At 41.2% G+C, this 17,864-nt stretch overlaps 1 protein-coding gene across 4 annotated transcripts in view; it reads left to right on the forward strand.

Moving 5' to 3' along the window:
- Positions 1–17,864, forward strand: part of LAMP2 (lysosomal associated membrane protein 2) — a 37,826-nt gene that overhangs the window by 5,934 nt on the left and 14,028 nt on the right. For 3 of the 4 annotated variants that reach the window (XM_059050070.2, XM_067023561.1, XM_059050071.2), the window contains exons 2-8: positions 4,842–4,960; positions 5,648–5,861; positions 10,467–10,625; positions 11,561–11,748; positions 12,548–12,670; positions 16,004–16,067; positions 16,715–16,879. In XM_059050070.2, the coding sequence (XP_058906053.1) occupies positions 4,842–4,960; positions 5,648–5,861; positions 10,467–10,625; positions 11,561–11,748; positions 12,548–12,670; positions 16,004–16,067; positions 16,715–16,879 (1,032 nt within the window). The remainder of the gene's footprint in view (positions 1–4,841; positions 4,961–5,647; positions 5,862–10,466; positions 10,626–11,560; positions 11,749–12,547; positions 12,671–16,003; positions 16,068–16,714; positions 16,880–17,864) is intronic. The other variant, XM_067023562.1, reaches the window with a different exon arrangement.

A 17,864-nucleotide genomic window follows, 5' to 3' on the forward strand; every position in this document is an offset into this window, starting at 1 on the left:
GGAAGAGGATTATTCCTAGCTTGAAATCCACGTCAAAATTTATTGCGAAAAATGGACATGGGGGTTGAGGGAGTATCCAGAAGCCTGATAGATTGGGTTCATGATTTGGAAGAGCTAAAGGCTCTTCCTGTAATTAGATTAAGCTGTGTTCTGGGTCGTTATTGCATGGTATTTTCACCTTGATCTAATCAATCAGTATTTATGGAGAATCTAATATGTATTCAGCACTACTAGGAATGATAGGAGATAAAGGGAAGTAATAAACATGGTCTCCCCCCACCATGACACTTGTGATGGATGACATTCATATAAAAGACACACTCCTAGGGGCTGTGGCATAGATAAGATCATCTGTTTAAGGGAGCATATTGAAATTCAAATGAGTGGCAGAGACCTTATCAAAAGGGAATCTTGAATCTACCCATGTATATCATTCATTCATGGACTTTGTTACTTTTTTAATAGTTAACAAATTACTTGCTATGTACTATAATTTACCAAGGCACATCAGTTTGTTGGGAAGTAACAGTTGAAAACTGTTGTTTTGGAGCTTATGACAGTAGGGGAGACAGGATTTACAGGCATAAAATAAATGAATAATTCATGATAGTGTAAAATGCACTCTAGTGTGGGGCTATGCCCTATGACTGCTCCTTGAGGTCTTTTGTAGTCAAGGAAATCTTTATGGAGAAAATGGCTGCTGAAAAGTGGACAGCATATCAGTCTGGGTTCTTAGTTGTAAGCAACAGAAATAAAATCTCATTTTTTTAAGCAGAAAAGGAATTATTAGAAAGATATTGGGACATGTGCAAACCCTTTGACCCTGCAATTTCATTCCTAGACACATACCCAATAGACACACATACACCTGTGTTCACCGATGTGTCCATTTGTAATAGAACCAAACTGGAAACTATCCAAACGCCCATCAGCAGTAGCATAGACAAGTAGTGAAAGAAGGCTATACACAGAGAGAAATGACAAACTGCAGTTGTACACAACAGCACGGGTGAATCTCACAGACATAATATTGAGTGAAAGAAGCCAGATACAAAAGAGCATAGTGAGTGAATTCATTTACATCAAGTTGAAAAGCAGGCAAAAGTAAACTATACTGTTAGAAGACAGGATGGCGGCTGCCCTTGGGAGGGAAATCGTAACGGGAAGGGGGAACGGGGACTTTGAGGAGTACTTGGAATGTTCCTGACACAATGTCTCCTGACACAAGCGGGTTCAGTTTGTGAAAATTCTTTGAGCTGTATACTTTGTGCCTTTTAAATCCCTTCCGAATGTATGCTGTGTACTTTTCTGTATGTAACACATCAGTAAATTTTTACTTTATAAAAAAATGTTCATTAGGTAACTCAGAACTACTGGAGCTCTTGACTATATACCCCAAAGCCTAGTTCAATACCCCAACTCATGCCACTGAACTGCACTGCCATCACCAAGCATTAACCTGTAGCTTGCACTGCTGGCCACTGCCACTAGCTGTTCTGGCCTTGTTGCCTGGGACCCCGATCCTGCTGTAGCTACTTGCATCTGAGTGTGATAGTTCCCTTCTTGGCTGCATTTCACCGCCCTCTTACTCAGAATCTGGGGTGGATGCCTTTGCTGGATGGAGCCTAATCTAAGTAAGTGCCATCCTCACCACAAGGGAGGCTGGGACATCTAACATGTTCAGCTGTTGTAGTGGGTGGGGATATTTGCCAGAAATTGTAACAAAAAGGCAGGGTGGTGGGTGTTTCAGATTTGGGGACAGCAGAAAGTTAAATCCCTCCTGAGGTGAACACGTAGATTTCAAACGTTAGGAGCAGTAGAAGCCTGGGAGGTTGACTGGAACAAGTTCAGGCAAATTAAAGGGTGTGTTCTGGGAACATGGCTTGAGAGAAGTTGAAGGAATAGGGTGGGACAAGATTAAAGATTAGTTTGAAAGTCAGGCAGAGGAATTTAAATTTAATGTGGGAATTTTGGAGCCAGTAAAAAAGGTTTTGATCAAGAAAGTACCCTGAGAGAAGAGGTATTTCATTTTTAATTTTAAAAAAAGTTTTTATTTTATTGTTTTTGGCTGTGTTGGGTCTTCGTTGCTATGCGCGGGCTTTTCTCTAGTTGTGGTTCGTTGCGGTGCGCAGGCTTCTCATTGCAGTGGCCTCTCTTGTTGTGGAGCACAGGCTCCAGGCGCGCAGATCTCAGTAGTTGTGGCTCACGGGCTCTAGGGCGCAGGCTCAGTAGTTGTGGCGCATGGGCTTAGTTGCTTCACGGCATGTGGGATCTTCCTGGACCAGGGCTCGAAGCCCTGTCCCCCCCCTGCATTGGCAGGTGAATTCTTAACCACTGCACCACCAGGGTAGCCCCAGGAAGAGGTATTTAAGGACCATTAATCCGACAGCAGTTCCAGGGGTAGCTAGGAGGTACCTGTAGTAAGTCAGGGGTGTGGTGGTGGAGTTGAAATAGAAATAAAAGGCAAAGGATTGGATTTCAGAGGGAATTTGAAGGGAAAAAAAAATCAGTAGGACTTAACAAAGAGAATGAAGTAGAAGCTACTTCCCAAAACCTTTTGAGCCTGAGTGTCGGTACAAGGTCCTGCCTTTCCTTTCGAGCCAGTGAGGCTGAGAAGGTGGGCTTCGTTTGGAGGAAGTCGAAGGGTAGATTTTCATTGTGGAATTGTTGAGTTTGAGGTGATAGGCCTTGAGTAAAAGTGGCTCCTGTGCAGTTGGAGATGTAGACCGGGATGCCAAGGAAGCCCTGTGAAGGCATAGCTCTCACAGCGAGAAGGGCTATGAAGGTATGAGAACAGAATGTTTTGGACCCTCAGGGCATTTCTCAGTTCTCATTTATGGGCTGGCAGGTAGGCTGTTTTGATGTTAATGTAGTGGCAAGTGTGAGCCACAACCTGTGCCCTCTGTCTCATAGGTCAGAGTTCTCCACCCCCCCCCAGCACACGTTGATACTAATCATTGTTTTACACTGGTTTGTTTGTTACTCTAATATCTTTGGAAAGAAAATGACTAATACCTGCCAGGCTTTTCTTGGTTGTTTCTGATAGTTTTGAATGCTTTGAATAGTCACAAGGAGAATATGTTAAAACGAGGGACTTTAAACAAGACCAAGAGAGACAGTGTATGGAAAGCCGGCCTCCAGGTGATTAGAAGAATTCTAAGCTGCAGTTCTCAACACCACTGCAGGGTAGCCTTGGATCAATGATGCCAGCTCCATTCCATATTGTTCTGAGAAAAGAAAGCCTGTAAAACCTACTTGGTCCTCACAAGGTCTTATTGGAGCCTTAGCCGATACATTTAGGCATTGTCAGCAACCACAAGCTTTAGCATATCAGATTCAGGCTTGGCGAGGCAGCCTGGTCTCCAGAGCATGCAGAGCATGACGAGAGCTTTGTGTACAGCTTGAAAGCTGTTGCTGAGGCACGCCTTCTTGTTATTCCTCTTAGGACTTTATTCTCTGTAGTCTATAGCGTGTCCCCACTTGTAGGTGACGCTGGTGTGCTCAGGTATCATTCAGGGCTATGCAGCTATCTTAACCGGAAACAGCTCATCCCTTGGGTATGTGTGTTAGTGAAGAAAATCCTTAGATGATGGCCCATCATTTCTGCTGCTGGTAAGTTTGCTGGCATATCGTGTTTTGAGTCCTTGGACTCTTCATTGTAATAGGTAATGTCCCCATGTTTAACCTAGTGTAGAAGATCAGAGTCAAGTTAGCTGAAAAGTCCCAAGGCTTTTCTGTCCCTGAAAGGTTTCTCTGCTAAAAGAGAGGTAGCAGGCTGAGAATGTAGGAAGGGACTTTAAGTCCATGTCAAAAGATTTTTTTAAAAAAATTATTTATTTATTTATTAGTTTTGGCTGTGTTGAGTCTTCATTGCTGTGCACGGGCTTTCTCTAGTTGCGGCGAGAGGTGGCTACTCTTCGTTGTGGTGCACGGGCTTCTTATTGCGGTGGCTTCTCTTGTTGCGGAGCACGGGCTCAATAGTTGTGGTTCGCGGGCTCTAGAGCGTAGGCTCAGTAGTTGTGGCGCACAGGCATAGTTGTTCCGCGGCATGTGGGATCTTCCTAGACCAGGGCTCAAACCCGTGTCCCCTGCATTGGCAGGTGGATTTCTGAACCACTGCGCCACCAGGGAAGTCCCATGTCAAAAGATTAATTAGGCTTTCTAATCAATTGGATTTTATTATGAGACAAAAATGATGAATGCTGCATTTATAAAAATTAACCTTTTGCTTATGGATCTAACAACCTTTGCAGTACTGTTCCTTTGGTCATGTGGTACACACACTTAGACCTGGCCCACATCATCATTTTTTCACATTGGAATAAAATAGTTTGCCAAGACTTCTAAGTGTCATAGATCACATAGCTTGTGACAGGATTTAAAGCAGCAAGACCACAGAAATCAGATCTATCATTATTTATGTAGAGAAAGTTCCACCAGCTGGTTTGAGAAAAGCAGGAGTTTAACACCCCTCCCACGCTTCCCCTTCACCTCATTTACCTTAAAAAACAAAAGTCCTAACAGGTAAACTATAATTGCCCAAAACAAAACTAGCGAGGCACAGAGTGTGGAAACGATTATTAGGAGGTAAAAGGCAAATGTCACCAGTCTGTGCCATTACCTAAGCATCCTATGTTGAGTAAACTTTTTTGGGAAGGGGTATTGCTAACTTTATCAACAGGATTTCGATAAAAAGATAATGGCCAAGTTACCATATATATTAAAAATACTTTGTTTCATTTTAGAGCTGGTTGAACTTCAGTGCTGGATAGAGCTTGTTTTTATTTTATGTATGTTTTTGTAGTCCAATTAAAAAATCTTACTCTTTTTAATAAATCTAGGAGCTGTCTCATCTTATGCATTGGAACTTAATTTGACAGATCCACAAAACGCCACTTGCCTTTATGCAAAATGGCAGATGAATTTCACAATACGCTATGAGACCACAGATAAACATAATGTAAGTATTTTTATTTTTCTTTGAGTTTTATAGTAGGAATTTACTTCTACTCTTATTTTAGCCTTTGTATTCATTTATACAAATAAGATTTCATATGTTAACTGACGTAACGTGTAAATTCTGTGGAGCTATTTTAGCATGTACACTTGAAGGTATTCTGTTTAATGTTGGAATGAATATTTTTTATTTTATTTATTTATTTAGGAATGAATATTTTAATTCATCAGTTCTTCAGAGGTTTTTTGGAGTTGGTTAGGGGCAAATAATCTGAAGACTGTATGGTGTTTCAGGTCTAACTACTTCTATAGTGTTTGTAACATGTACTAACATCAAAGCTTGTCCTTTTTTTAATAGCTTGCTATTAAAGTCTCCTTTGGGGGCGGGTATCCTCTCAATCCTTTTTGCCTGCTTATTTCTTTTGGTTAAGGTCCTGCCTGCTTACAATCTGATTTTTTTTAAAAATCAACCTAATAACAGAGGTTCAGGCCAGTTTTCCTTTTCCTTAGACTTGCATGGATTTGTCCAGAGGGACTGGTGTGTAGCCGACGAATATGAGACTGGTCAGCACAGACGGGCCAGGCTGGCCGCGGGGCGCGTGAGGTCAACTGCAGTGGTACCCCGCTTGGAAATGCTTGTGCTCATTACTGCCTGTTTGGGCCTAACTCCCAGATTTTTTTTTTCTTTTAGAAAACTGTAACCATTTCAGACCTTGGTGCTGCAACGTACAGTGGAAGCTCTTGTGGGGATGACCAGAATGGTCCCAAAATCGCAGTGCAGTTTGGATCTGGTTTTTCCTGGATTGTGAATTTTACAGAGGAGACGTATTCGTATTCAATCGACAGCATCTCATTTTCCTACAACACTAATGATAACACAACATTTCCTGATGCGAAAGAAAAAGGTAACCTTAAGAATTGGATTGTGTTGTGTTCTCTTACTCTTTATTAATAATAAAAAGAAATGTAAATAATTTAAAAGCCGTCCTTATGCAAGTCTGTCTTCCTGTTTGGAATGGAAACACCATGTCTTTGTATTTCCTTGCATGGCATAGTGTTTGACACAGTAAGGATATTTGCTGTCATTGCTTGGTGCTTTACTATGTACCATGTATCAATAGTATCCTAAGTGTGTTGCCAGCAGCATCTCACTTAATCTTTAACAGCAACCCCGGGAAGTAGATGTTATCTCAATTTTACAGGTAAAGGGAATGAGGCTTGATGAGATTAGATGTCTTTCCCAAAGGTCACACAAGCTAGTAAGTGCGTGAGCTGGTGTTTGAACCAAAGTGTGTTGAGCTTACAGAGTCCATGCATGCACTTAACTACTATTATTTATTTCATTCAATAGTGGGCACTCAACAAGTGTTGAATGAATGAGAAAATCCTTTACTAATAACTATTTTTTGTGTTTTTTTTTTGGGGGGGGGTACGCGGGCCTCTCACTGTTGTGGCCTCTCCCGTTGCGGAGCACAGGCTCCGGATGCGCAGGCTCAGTGACCATGGCTCACGGGCCCAGCCGCTCCACGGCATGTGGGATCTTCCCGGACCGGGGCACGAACCCGTGTCCCCTGCATCAGCAGGCGGACTCTCAACCACTGTGCCACCAGGGAAGCCCTACTAATAACTATTTTAAATGTGTACAAGTTTAGTAACCTGAGACCAGCAGAAATACTTCATCTTCAAATCTTTTTTACCATTTAGGTAGGATTTTGACTGAAAAGTAAAAAAGGTAAGGAAAAAAAAGTTCTTTAAAAAGTAAGATGACTGAAATCAACATTTGCTGCTATTTTGAGAGAATTTTAGGTCAAAATGAACTTGGGAAGGCATTGGGAATTAGGCCATTGTTGTGACTACTAGAACTGAAATGTGTGTTAAAATATTTTGAAGGCATGGATAATGGAGATTTCAATCTTGTTAGGGATATAATTCTCTCCTTTCTCCCCCCTCCACTGAGATTGGGATATTAACATGGTGTTTGTAGTAGCTTAGCATTTCTCACAGATAGTATTTCATCCTGACCCCAGAAGCACAGGTAGATGGGCTTTCGTTTCCTGGACTTGGGGATGAGTGATTCATTTGGATTTATGGGGTATCAAAAGATCATATTTTAGGGGCTTCCCTGGTGGCGCAGTGGTTGAGAGTCTGCCTGCCGATGCAGGGGACACGGGTTCGTGCCCCGGTCCGGGAAGATCCCACGTGCCGCGGAGCGGCTGGGCCCGTGAGCCCTGGCCACTGAGCCTGTGCATCCGGAGCCTGTGCTCCGCAACAGGAGAGGCCACAACAGTGAGAGACCCGCGTACCACACACACACACACACACACACACACACAAAAATAGGATCATATTTTAAAGATCCAGAAGTGAATGAGCTCATGTAAAACTTGGAGGTGTCACTAACTGAGACTTGGACATTAAATCCTAGTTTTCTTTTGACTGATGTCTTCGTTTGAGAGGATAACTAAAGCAGGTTTATTATTGGATATCTTGGTATTTAGCTTTCTGCCATATATTGTCTTTCAGAACTAGTATTAGGATTTGCCCCTAACTTTCACCGAGCTTAAAAACTAGTTGGAGAGGCAAAGTGAAGTTGTTTACCCAAGTTATATGGATAAATTGGAAAGCATTGAGATCCTTGTGAATTTGTTATTGTTTGTGTTTTGGGCATGAAGTGTTCATAAATCTTTTCTGACAATGTGAGGAAAGCTCTAGACCCTCTCAAAGTACAGAGTAAACTGCATATGGTACATAGTCCCTGAGCCCATCAGTGGATGCCTGTGGACAGGATGTCCTGATGAGGAGCAGAGGTCAGCGTGCATTGAAGGAGTGAGAAAGCTTGGTGTAGAGAAGGAGGACCTGAGCTGAAACTTGGCCTAATGGTAGATTTTGAATAAGTGGAGAATTTTGAGCAGAATATTTCCAGCAGGGGGAAGCATAGTATGCACAGCAGTAATTGGAGAGCTGCCTGATTAAAATAGAGGCTGTGTGTATAGTAGAAGGAAAATCAAGTTAGCTAGGTGCAGTGAGTCTAAATTATAGGGGGCCTTGGAAGCCAAGGAAAGGCATTTATAGCTTGATGGGGTAGGCACTGGGGAACCATTTTAGGTTTTTAAGCAGGAGAATGATGTAACAAAAGCAGAGACAGTAGTTTATAAAGAATGTTCTGCAGGATTAATTGGAAGTGAGGAGACTACAGGCAGATATGCCAGTTTAAGAGGCTGTTATAGGAATCAAGTGATGATGTAATGAGTAGCCAGACCAAGGGGGGGTGGCAGTAAAAGCAGATGGGGTTTAATCTGACAGATTTGATGGAAAAACTGTGGACTCTGAAAGGTTAATGCCAGTCTCTCCCCCCTTTATTTATTTATTTATATTTTATTTTTTTTTGGCCGGGCCGTGCAGCTTGTGGGATCTTAGTTCCCTGACCAGGGATTGAACCCGTGCCCTTGGCAGTGAAAGCGTGGAGTCGAAACCACTGGACCACCAGGGAATTCCCTCATCCCTTTAATTTTAAGCAAGGGAAAATGCAATTTTTATTGCTGGCTTCTCTGTAATATTTGAAACTATTTGAGATTTTAAATGGCTTCCTTAAATGGACTGTTGATGATGGTTTTTTCTTTTTTTTAAATTTATTTATTTATTATTTATTTTTGGCTGCACTGGGTCTTTGTTGCTGCTTGCAGCTTTCTCTAGTTGCGGCGAGTGGGGGCTACTCTTCATTGCAGTGCGCAGGCTTCTCATTGTGGTGGTGGAGCTCGGGCTCTAGGCGTGCGTGCTTCAGTAGTTGTGGCACACAGGCTCAGTAGTTGTGGCTCACGGACTCTAGAACGCAGGCTCAGTAGTTGTGGCGCACAGGCTTAGTTGCTCCGCGGCATGTAAGATCTTCCCGGATCAGGGCTCGAACCCATGTTCCCTGCATTGGCAGGTGGATTCTTTACCCCTGCACCACCAGGGAAGCTCCACGTGTTTGTATTTGACTAATGTATATGTCAATATATGTTCATAAACAATACATCATTTTTTAAATGACAGTTTTGTTTTTTTATTTTTTAAAATTTATTTATTTTTTGTTTATTTATTTTTGGCTGCGTTGGGTCTTCATTGATGTGCACGGGCTTTCCCTAGTTGCCACGAGCAGGGGTTACTCCTCGTTGCAGTGCGTGGGCTCCTCATGGAGGTGGCCCTCCCTTGTTGCAGAGCACAGGCTCCAGGCGTGCGGCCTCTAGAGTGCAAGCTTCGCAGTTGTGGTGCATGGGCCTAGTTGCCCCGCGGCATGTGGGATCCTCCCGGACCAGGGCACGAACCCGTGTCCCCTGCATTGGCAGGCAGATTCTCAACCGCTGCACCACCAGGGAAGCCCTAAAAATGACATAGTTTTATAATGTAACTCCAGTATGTCTACAGCTTGTTTTTGCACTCATTTGTTTTTGAGGTCTATCTACATACAGCTAGTTCATACATCTATTCACTGATGTTAACAGTGGGAAACAGTTTTGGAGAAAAATGTTTTGGTTCATTGGTTTAAATTTTTTTTTTTCCTTTGGCCGGTAGGGGGTGCCAAGGCAGCATAAGTCCTGCCTTGCTATGTGATGGAGAGGCACAGAAGGCAGCCTATATTAAGGGCCTTGAATACCTTCCTTCCTTGCTTCTCCCAAAGAAGCTAAGCCATTTGGGTGGATAAGTGTGATCATAGTCTTATAATAACTCTGTACAGAAACGTGGTAACTTATTGCTTTCATATTCTGAAATTTTCCTGAAATGGAAATATGATCTTTTGATATCCCATAAATCCAAATGAATCACTCATCCCCAAGTCCAGGAAACGAAAGCCCATCTACCTGTGCTTCTGGGGTCAGGATGAAATACTATCTGTGAGAAATGCTAAGCTACTACAAACACCATGTTAATATCCCAATCTCAGTGGAGGGGGGAGAAAGGAGAGAATTTTAGATGTTTCGTCACTAAGTCCTGTTGATTCTACCTTAGCTATGTGTCTTCAATTTGGCCTCTTTACTCTCTTCTTACTGCCCCTCACTATCTTGCTTTAGGCAACTCCTCCTCGCCTTTCCCCTTAACCAGCTCATTGGCCTTCTAACTAATTTCCCTCTTAAATGACTTTCCTTAAAAGTTTTCTGCTCTGCTTAACCTCTACAGTTTTGCTATGTTCCTTAAAATAAATGATACATTTGTTATTCCCAGCTTTAAAAACTGAAGCTGACCTTCTATTGCTAACAAAATAAAACCCAACCTGTCCTTAGATCATAGAAGATGCTTCAAAGTGTGACCACCTGCAATTTATCTTTCCTTCCTAATCCCCATCACGTCTTTCCTCTTTACTCCTTGTGTTTCAGCCACAGTGAATTTGTCAGTTCCTGAACAGGCCTTGTCTTTTGTCACTTCAGGAATGGGGCAGCGCAGGCAGACAGAAGAGATGAAAGTCTAATGTATAGTTATATGATCACTTTCCTCCTACCTTCTTGGAAATAGCTATTGTTAATCTTCTTTTACAGGAGTTTTTACTGTTTCTGACCGTGTGGCATTCAGTGTTCCATTGAATGACATCTTTAGATGCAATAGTTTATCAACCTTGGGAAAGAATGATGTTGTCCAGCACTATTGGGATGTTCATGTACAAGCTTTTGTCCAAAATGGCACGGTGAGCACAAAAGGTGAGCACTTAAAAAATATATATATACTTCTGTACTTGGGTCCTAACTTAAGATTAGCATATACCAGGTAGCTTTAGTTGAACTTGTTATCTTAAAGCATTTATATGTTAAGACTTACACCTTGCACTGCACTGTAAAGTTTTTATAAATAACAGCAATTCTTATTCTTGTGGAACTTGCACTTGTAAGTTTCTGATGTACATGTTGTGGAATGGTCTTTTAAAATGTGCTACCTGTAGCGTTTTCAGTGGATAAAACCTAATCTTTGTTTGAACAAATCCTCAGGTAGCATTTGATCCCCAGCTCTTCAGCTTTTGAAGATCCGAGACAAAGGCTGAGAAGTGGGATTTCTATGTTCTAATCTTGACTTTTATAAATTGATTTTGTAGCTTTTATGTGACTTTATTGGAAATACAATAATTTCTCGTGCACCAGTTCTGGAAAACTACCAACACGTCCTAAGAAGAGGTTGAAATAAAAGGTTCATTTGTATTTAAATCCTTCAATGATTTTTAAACTTTTTTCAGTTAAAAACAGTATTTTTCCTTATAGTGGTTATATGTGGAGAAGAAGAGGACAGGCCTAGGTAGGGGCAGACTGTTTTCAAACTTAAACCTCTGATTTTCACCTCAGAGGCGGATGATGTTTTGGGGGAACAAAGGGACTTAAGGGTATGAAAAGATGAGTGTGTGGCCACGCGTGAGTAGATGATGCATTTGTATGTGTCTGGAGCCTGTCTGCCACGTCATAACTCTTAAGACTGTCTGCATATGAAGCAGCAGTTTGAGGACCTCTGACTCCTTTAGTTTAAAATAATACTATCAAGATATTCTCTACCCTAAATATAACCCTTTTGGACTTTTATTGTGAGAAATAGTTTGCCCTTCCCTGGCCTTATGAATTAAAAAATTTATTTTGTCCTTTGTTTGTTTCAGAGTTTTTGTGTGATAAAGATAAAACTTTAACCACAGTGGTGCCCGTCGTTCCCACCACTGTGCCATCTCCTACTACAACACCCCCTAAAAAGGAAAAGCCAGAGGTTGGATCCTATTCAGTTGTAAATAGCAATGGGACATGTCTTCTGGCTACCATGGGGCTGCAGCTGAACATTACTCATGATAAGGTATAGTTGCCTGTTTTTATTGATACATTCTTTCTGTATCTCCTTTCAAATGTAGTGGGTCCAGCCTTCACCCCCAAGACTAGTGTTATTAGAATGCTGCAGTTTTAAATAGAGATTTGTGTTGACGTGTAGAGTTTTGATGAATTTGAGTTATTACAACCGTGAAATGTTAATGTCACTGTCAAGGTGTTGTATTGGCCAGCCGGAAACCTAGTAGTTTAAAGGACTCTTTGGGGTGTATACTCATTTTGCCATCAGTAGATCAGAATACGAGCAGTTGATCTTTATTTCGTTAGTTTAAAATATAACTCCTTCACACTTTTACCTGAACCACACTAGGTGTGGAACAGTGCAGCTGTTTCTCCAGCTATTTGATGACTTGAATGGTATAGGTAGATAGGTAGATATAGATAGGGGTGTACCGATGGCACCTCTGGTTGCAGTGCTCCACTGGGGCTACAGAGGGCGTGCCAGCAAACCAATCCCATTTTCAGAGTCCTAGGACTTTACACAAGCTACACAGATGGCTCTTGTGCTCCACTAAAAAATGTGTTTTCATTTGGCTCATTATTTGAAGAAGCTTTCCTCTTGTCTTCCTTTTTTTTTTTAAAGTCTTCTGAGTCATAGCTTGAGGACCCGGGCCAGCTTTGAAAGTAAGGTATCATACACTTAAGTATCCATATCTAGGAGACAAAAGGATTTTTTTGTCCTCCACGAACTTGGTCTTATTAGAGTATAAGGTTTTGCTGTAGATTTTTATGGTTCATCTGTACCTCTCTCCCCTCTTCTTCCCCTGAAGGTTGCTTTGGTTATTAACATCAATCCCAACACAACCAACTTCACTGGCAGCTGCCATCCTCAAACTGCTCTACTTAGGCTGAGCAGCAGCAGCATCAAGTATCTGGACTTTGTCTTTGCTGTGGTGAGTGACAGGTTTATCAGAATAGGGGAGCACATCTGAAAGTCTAAAAAGGGGTGTGTGTGTGTGTGTGTGTGTGTGTTTGTATTTGTTGAGAGGGATAATTACCTCTCTTTTCCATTTCAACACTACTTAGTTATAAAGTGTAGTCCATTGATCCCTGTTAATCCCTCAGGGTCACTTCAATGTTCTGTGGGCTGGACTCGAATTCTGCTATTCTGTTTTTATGTAGACCTTAGGGTAGGAGTAAGAATTAACCCATATTTTTAAAAGTCTACTCTATCCATATAGATATATGTTATAATAAAGTCTATTTATAAAAGACAAAGTAAGTTCCGTAATATTTTTCTCTATTTTTGGTTAGAAAATTCTCAGGTTTGTCTGTTATAATATTTTAGGCTTTTTCAAGGCTCTACTATTTGTAATAGTATCAGTAATAATGATAGCTAACACTTATTGAGTACCCACTATGTACAAGGCTCTGTGCAAGTACTTTACGTGCATTACGTCAGGATAGTTTATAATGGCAGCATTCAGGTTTTTGTTGTTCATGATCACATCAAGGGCTGAACCCTAAGCAGAAGTTTCCATGCATGTTCTGCTTCTAGGTAGCATAAATTGATCATTGGGGACCTTTATTTCCACCTTCTCAGAGCAGTTGTTATCCCCATAATTTTTCAAAGAGTGTGTGTGTGTGTGTGTGTGTGTGTGTGTGTGTGTGTGTGTGTGTGTATGTGTATGTACACATGTTACAGAAAATTGGAATGCGGAAGAGGGGCTATCAATGAGGGAAAATGTTGAACCACCAAAGTTATTGTATAAGGGGCTAAAAAACAGTTCTGCTTTTAAATCAGATTACTCTTATCTAGGGATGGGGAAATAGTCTCAACATCTGATATATGAAAAGTTAGGTATGTCTTTGTTTCGTGTCTGAACTTGGTATTTTGAGTCTAAAGCCTCTTTTCTCTATGGAATATATGCCGAGTGATTGAGGATTCTATTTTAGAAAGGTTTATAAAAACCTTCCCTTTTCCAGCATTCAAATAATTACTCCGTTGTAGTACATATATGACCAGTGAATTACTATTAACGAATGTCTAGTTAAGCTTGTCATCTTCAGTGTGATAAGAGCAGGCTCCCCAAGTTACCTCATAGAGATTATATTATAGTCAATAAGAATGAAGAAAGTAATATTTTAGATTCACTCCCTTTTGAGTGATTGAGCTTGATCTTTCTAGCTGAGGTAAGATTCTAAAAGGAACATGGTTTCTTCTGACTCTCATGGGGAAACATGTAATATTTAATGATTATAATATTTAATTGCCCAGCAGACTATTCTAAAATGTAATACAAAATAGTGACATTTTAACCATGCTATAGGCACTTTGAAAAATCAAGAAACATCTGCAGTGTCACCAGAGTTCAGTGGGGCCCATCTCACCTTCAATCCTATCATGACACTTGCTTCTAAGGATAATTTATTGAATTCGGTGTATGTGTAGGATGTTATGGTGGGATACAAAGAGGAAGGCCTGTATTCTTCAGATGCCCATGGATTAGTGGTAAAGATAGCAATGTACTAATAATTACCGTTTTTATGGAAGGCCTTGAATGTCATGCTGGCTTTTGGAATTGATTCTTTGGGCAAGTAGAGTGCTGTGGGATGAGTGCTAAACCAGAGGAAAATACAAAGTGCTATAAGAGTGTAGAAGAATGAGCCATTAATTCTAACTAGAGGAGAGTCCAGGAGGGTTTAACAGAAAAGATGGCATTTAAGCTGAACCTTCAAGGATGGGTCAGATTTGTACACATGGGGGAGAAGTGGGGGGAGTAATTGAAAAAGTACAAGCTACCCCTGGATAAAGGAACACAATCAAGATCAGGTGGAGAATGAGACATGTAGCATGTTTAGTGAAAGATAAGTTTGGAAGAGTAGTTGGGACTAATTGTGGAGAGCCTTGAATGCCAAGCCAAGGAGAAATGCGATAGGGTTGTCTGGTCCTCTTTATGCTTCCTCCTGAAATTCTCTTAGTCTGCCCCCTGGTTTTCATTCCCTACTGATTCAGGCCTGCATTACCTCTTACCTGGATGTTTCAGACAGCCTCCTAACTAGTCCCATCTCTTCCTCCCCTCCCCCAATGTACTTCGGCCTCAGCTTGATCTTCCTGAAGCTCAGCTCTTCCTCAGAAACCTGCAGTAGTTCTGTTTTGCGGACAAGAAAACATCTTAATTCCATGCCAGGGTAGTTCAAGCCTCCCCTCCCTGCCATGCAATGTAACCTGCATATCCAGCTTTATGATTCCTTCTTTCCCTTTTTAAGAACCTCATGCTTCCCTTACCCTGTTCCCTGTGTACATCCCGTGTGGTAGGAGAGCGTATGAGTAACCAGTACCCAGGCTCTGCAGCCAGACTTCCTGGTGTCAAATCCCAGCTCACTGACTACTGTGTAGCCTTGTGGAAGTTAACTCAACACCCTCCATAATTCAGTTACAAAATGGGGTGTTGTAATTCTTCCGTTCCTTGAAGCCTCTTATGTAAAGTTTTAAGAACATTGCTTGTCACTTCGTAAGTTCTCAAATGCTCGTGTGCTTGTGATTATGCTCATTTTCTGACTACCTTTCCTCATGCAGTTGCTTTCTCAAATACTCGTTTCTGCTTGTTTCCTAATTGAATCCTACCCAATTCAAATGGCCCATCCCTAAGCTTGTGTTACCTTTGCTCCTCCCTTAGTTGGAAGTAACTTCTCGCCTTTTAATTTTCATAACCTATCACTTTTTTTGTAATATGGTTATTTATTTATATCTATCTTCTCTTACCTGGCAGATTGCAAATGCAATGGGGGCAGGAACCATATCTGGTCCGTTTTGCTGGCTCCTTGGAACACTTAGATATGTTATCTTGTACATACTAAAAGCACCGAAATAATTAGAATGACTGGCTAATCAGATGAGTGCTTCAGAAAGAAAATAGCAGCGAAGGCAAGGTTAGAACTGGAGAGGCTGAAAGGCAGGGAGCCCTGTTAAGAGGCTGTTGTGATCCAGGCTAGAGGTGATGAGCTCAGAAAGTGATAGAAGGATTGGAATGGAGGGAGTGAATTGCTGAGTGTCTAAGAACCATATGAGCACACCTCTGATCCAAAAGTTGGAAACAAAATGAAGAGGGAAAGGGTTTCTGTCACATTTTGAGTCCTTTTACTTAGTTGCAGTTTATTCTACTGGTTCAGGTCTAATCCATGGTTTTATCTTCTGGGTAATAGTATTAGATTGCTTTCTTTCTGTAGACATTAACTGTACCTGTAGACAGTTGTGATGCATTGATTAACTCTTTTTCACACAGAAAAATGAAAACCGATTCTATCTAAAGGAGGTGAATGTCAGCATGTATTTGGTTAACGGCTCTGGTAAGCAAAACATTGGCCTTGGGGAAAAGAGTATGGATTACACTGAAAGAATAGAAACTGTAATTATCTTGTTACCAAATAGTGCCTTATTTAATGGACCAGAAGATTCTATGTCAAAATTGTACTTTGACCATAACTTAAAATCAGTAACTTAGAACTAGAGTGTTCTATCTTTTGCAGTATCCCATATTTTCAAAGCATGGTAGATAATGGTTAAGAATATGAGTGAGGGCTTCCCTGGTGGCGCAGTGGTTGAGAATCCGCCTGCCGATGCAGGAGACACGGGTTCGTGCCCTGGTCCGGGAAGATCCCACATGCCGCAGAGCAACTAAGCCCGTGAGCCATGGCCGCTAGGCCTGCGCGTCTGGAGCCTGTGCTCTGCAACAGGAGAGACCACAACAGTGAGAGGTCCGCATACCGCAAAAAAAAAAAAAAAAAAAAAAAAAAGAATATGAGTGAGTTTTAGACTGTAGAAACATCTATAGAAAGATACAGAACCTAGTGATCTTAAGAATGGCTTTTTGTGGGCAGACCCTGTACCCTAAGCCCCCATATTTCACAGAAAAATCCTGAGGACTGTCCCATTTTTTTGTTGTTGTTGTTGATGGGATAAGAAGTTACTAACATGGTTTTTTTTCCCCTTAAAGTTTTTAGCATTGCAAATAACAATCTCAGCTACTGGGATGCCCCCCTGGGAAGTTCTTACATGTGCAACAAAGAGCAGACTGTTTCAGTGTCTGGAGCATTTCAGATAAATACCTTTGATCTAAGGGTTCAGCCTTTCAATGTGATGGAAGGAAAGTATTCTACAGGTAAGAATCAAGCAAGTTTTATTAATAATTTATGTTCTTAGGTTGACTGCTGGGCGGCTTTTCCTATGAGTCATGGGAATTTAAGCACTGAAATAGAGGAATATGAATTCACCTCTCGACTCTGTTGTAGAGTTCTCATAGCCTTGAGCAAGTTGTGTAACTATATTTAGCTCATCATTTTGCTCAAATTAGATTTGTTTTGTGATCTCAAAACCATTTGCAACAAAGTTCTTAAAGCTAAAACTGATAGGAGCTTTAAGTGAGCTTCATTTAAGGTGTAGACATTTCTCCATGGGTTGTAGTTTGTGGGAAGGGTGGCACTTGGGAGCAGCAGTTTTTGAGTATCTTGCCTCTGCCTTCTTGGGGCCATCTTCTTGCTGGAAACATTTTCATACCAGAATTAAAGCAGTTTGGTCTCATTTTGTTAAGACAAAAGATTGCAGTAGGAAAGCCTCAGCTATCATGACCTGTGTTTTGGCCAGCCAGAAAGATCTGGAGAGTTTTACAGAAAGATCTAGAGAGTTTTAAAAGCATGTGCCAGTGTGAATGAGGCTTTTTGAAGGTCTACTCAGGGCTCATGGTGGTATTTATCAGATTTTTAGTGAAAGCTTTGCGAAGGGCTTATTACAGTGTGTTTATATGAATATGAAAGATGCATTTGGCATCACAAGATTAAAATTTGTTTGAAGAGGAAAAAGTACATAAAATTCCTTAATTGACTCATCCTTTAAAACCAATTACTTAAATTTGACGGTTTGTGGATCACAGTTCTACCCAGCAGAGCCGTCCCAGTCATCCACATCCTTTTTAACAATTAATTCTATGGTTTAGAAGGAAATGTGGAAGCTGTGTTTAAAGTGAATGTGCTGTGAGCTGCTCAGCAGTTTTGCAGTAGTGCTGAACACCTAGCCTGACTTGGTTAGGCCAGAATAAATTGGGCTCTTCACCCTACCATTCTTGTGATTAGAAGGGTTAATCACAATTT

Source organism: Kogia breviceps, chromosome X (genome assembly GCF_026419965.1).
Source record: "Kogia breviceps isolate mKogBre1 chromosome X, mKogBre1 haplotype 1, whole genome shotgun sequence".
NCBI classification, from domain to species: domain Eukaryota; kingdom Metazoa; phylum Chordata; class Mammalia; order Artiodactyla; family Physeteridae; genus Kogia; species Kogia breviceps.